Source organism: Talpa occidentalis, unplaced genomic scaffold, assembly GCF_014898055.3.
Source record: "Talpa occidentalis isolate TD23 unplaced genomic scaffold, MPIMG_talOcc4v2.1 talOcc4.18, whole genome shotgun sequence".
Lineage (NCBI taxonomy): Eukaryota > Metazoa > Chordata > Mammalia > Eulipotyphla > Talpidae > Talpa > Talpa occidentalis.
Window position 1 is genome coordinate 8,239,825 of NW_023601851.1, and position 3,521 is coordinate 8,243,345.

At 48.3% G+C, this 3,521-nt stretch overlaps 1 protein-coding gene across 1 annotated transcript; it reads left to right on the forward strand.

Annotated features, from left to right (window-relative positions):
- Positions 1-1,988: 1,988 nt before the first annotated feature.
- LOC119250850 (olfactory receptor 14A16-like) lies at positions 1,989-2,903 on the forward strand (the record flags this gene model as incomplete). The annotated part of the gene is made up of 1 exon (XM_037518438.1): positions 1,989-2,903. A coding segment is annotated over exon 1 (915 nt), but the record flags the coding sequence as incomplete, so codon positions are not given.
- Between the last annotated feature and the right edge of the window lie 618 nt (positions 2,904-3,521).

The following is a 3,521-nucleotide window of genomic DNA, read 5'->3' on the forward strand; positions in this document are numbered from 1 at the left end:
CCCCAACCATGGAGTGAGAGGCTGGGACGCCCTCTACCCTGCCATGGGGACAACCTCCGGACACAGACTCGACACGAGAACGGGAACTTCCCCCCAGACTGCAGGTATTTGCAGGGGAGCATCCACTCACACTTGAAAACTTTTAGATTTCAAACTTCATTTTTAGACTTGAGAACGTGTTAAACTATACATTTTGTAAATCACGAGAACTGATGCTGACGGGGTCCAAGTCGTCATGCCTTGTCAGCTTGGGTGAGACTCAGGGAGAGAAAACATCTTCTCTTGTAATTTAAGATGTTCAAAGATATTGACTTTTAATACCTTGATCACAAGCTTTGGTTATGGAGATGGGACGATTATTGCTTCAGACTTGGGATGTAGCTTCAGCACAATCAGTGTGTTCTGGGCACTGAATAAAACCACAACAATCAATGGGATTAGATTGTAATGAAGAAATTCCAGGCAAAGTTAAAAAATAAAACTAGTTGTTTAAATTCGGAACATTATGCCTTTTTGTCCCAAACATTATGACAAAAATGAGTCAAGTAGAAAATCAGTAACTCTTACAGCAACATGTTGACCGCTTCATGGCTCTGACACGAACATGAGGCTGGCAGGGACATCTGAATTTTTACAGATGTGAACTTGGGATTTTTCCCCAACGCCCTCACTCAGGGACTGTTAGCGATATTGTAAATTAAAGTCACAGTATAAACAGGGTCTGGAGGAGATAGATGTCAAGTTATTTTATACATTTTAAATAGGTATTTAAAGTCACACAACAGATGTCAACATCATTAATAACCAGGTACAACATTTCTTTACCTCCAGGAATCCTGATTTATTTTCTTGTTTTTATTAAATTTCGGGAGTTATCCCCGCCAATGTGCTGCACTTATTTTATACTACTATACTCTTGTAAAAATCCTGCCTCCCCAGGGTACGCCCCTCCGTCACCCAAAAGAGGGTGAGATTGGGGAGGAGGAGGGCAGTGGGCAGGGCTACCCCCTGTCCAAGGATCCCCACTCACACACGGGCCTGGTGGGAGGAACAAACCTGCACCCGGGGCACCCAGGGCACTGGGACCGGCAGGGACAGCCACACACACAGACCGTCTGGCTCAGCCCCTGAGCAGCCTCCTCCCTGCACAGATGTGCATGAGTCTGAGGGGGACAGAGGGGCCAGGAGGGACCCGGGTGAACGAGCCCATCCTGCAGGGTATGTGTGGTGTGAACTAGGAGGAGACTGCGGGAAACATCTGGGGACCCTCTGGGTCCTCAGATATGGGGAGTCAGTGGCAGGGAGATGAGGAGAAGAGGGGACGGACCAGGAGGCAGCAGTGAGGCCACAGGGGCAGGAATCTGACAGAGGAGGCATCAGGACACGCCACACGGGGACGAAGAGCCCAGATCATTCAGCTCCAGGACAGTGTTAGGTCCTGGGGAGCAGGAAAACAGACACCCGCACATCCCATCTCCCTGCACACCTGTCACTGTGGGGCCTCCCCAGACCAGGGCTGTGCTGGAGGAGCAGGGACAGGCTCTCCAGGGTGGGGAGGGGCTGGGCATGGTCATGTGTCCTCTGGGGCTGTGCCCTGGACAACCTCTAGGATGTGTGCTTGGTGGAGATGCTGGGGCCTGGGCAGGACAGGGAGCCGCGGGACTGGGGTGGGTTGTGGGGGGGCTTTGTCTATGGACTATTTTGACAGATATGAGATTCTAATTGTTCACGTTTTTTAGGGGACAGATGAAATTTTCAGTTTTCACCAATTTTCAGGTCTTATGTGGAGAGTGTAATAATGACATATTCACATGAGTTGGTAATAAATGAGTTTAATGAAACAGCAGACATAGATGATATTAATGTCCATAGAAATGGAAGGAATGATGTAGAAAATACATTGAGTTATTATCTTGTATTGATAACCTATTATATTTTCAATATTGGAAGAATTAAAATTTTGTTGCTCTTCCTCTTTTACACAGAAGATGACTCCAGTGGTGACCAATCTCACGGCTGTGACAGAGTTCATCCTCCTGGGGTTCCCCACCCAGGGCACCATGGGCTTCCTGCACCCGCTGCTCTTCTCCCTGGTCTACCTGTGCGCCCTGCTGGGGAACGGGCTCATCGTCCTCATCACCACCCTGGACTGGCACCTCCACACCCCCATGTACTTCTTCCTGAGGAGTCTGTCCTTCTCGGACCTCTGCCTCATCTCAGCCACGGTCCCCAAGTCCATTGCCAACTCTCTGAGGCACAGCAGTTCCATATCCTTCCCGGGCTGTGTCCTCCAGGTCTTCATGATGATTTTTTCAGCAGGTGCAGAGCTGAACCTGCTCACGGTGATGAGCCTTGACCGCTATGCTGCCATCTGCCACCCCTTGCACTATGAGGTCATCATGATAAAGGATAGGTGTGTGCAGCTGACAGCTGTGTCCTGGCTGGGTGGGTGTCTCTATGCTGTGATCCTCACAGCTGGAACCTTCTCTTTGTCCTACTGCGGGTCCAACGTGGTCCACCAGTTCTTCTGTGATGTCCCCCAGTTATTGGCTATTTCCTGCTCAGAAAATGTAATGAGCAAATTTGTCCCCATTCTCATTAGTGTGGTGTTGACTGTCTGCTCTTTCATTTTCATTGTCATTTCCTATGTCCACATCTTCTCTGCTGTCAGGAAGATCCCATCCACAGAAGGGAAGTCAAAGGCCTACTCCACCTGCCTTCCCCACCTGCTGGTTGTCGTGCTGTATCTCTTCACTGGATGCTTTGCTTACCTAAAGCCAACCTCAGTGACCCCATCCATGTCTGACCTGGTCATTTCTATGTTCTACATGGTGGTTCCCCCCATCTTTAATCCCATTATATATAGTCTGAGGAAACAAGCCATGAAGTCAGCTGTGGGGAGACTGATAAATGGCCATTACTCCAAGATGTGAGATATCACAAATCTACAATTATAGCCCCTCATTAATTCAGCTTTTTTCCCCAACTCTTACATGTCATCATTTATAAGCATCAATTACTTGCATTAGGATTATTCCCTTGTCACAAATTCTTATTCTCATAATCCTCACTATACTCATGTTTCCTAAATTTCTGCAATCCTTCCCCCAAGCCCTCCCTGTGTAATGTTCATAAACTGAATCTAGCTCATGGTTAAAAACTTGTATTTGGTGTAGAAAGAATGTTCTAGAACTCACATTCACCACCATTTACATAGTGAGAGCAGTGGTAAAGGGGTCTGTCCTCAGGACCACATGGCCACGGGACCCAAATCCTGGGGTTCGGTTCCCACAGCCTGCGTGTGTCTCCACCAAGGGCCTTGTCCTCGTTGTTGCCAGGGGAGACAGATTGAGGCCCCCCATCCCTCATGATTCCTCACCAGGCGTCTTTCTCTAGGAGAAGTTCCTGTTCCTCCTCAAAGGACAAAGGAAACCACACTTGACTCTGCCAGAGGTGGAAAGATGGAAGCTTCCTTGGTTAGTAGGAATCTATGAGTGAAACCTGGAATGGATGGAATGTTA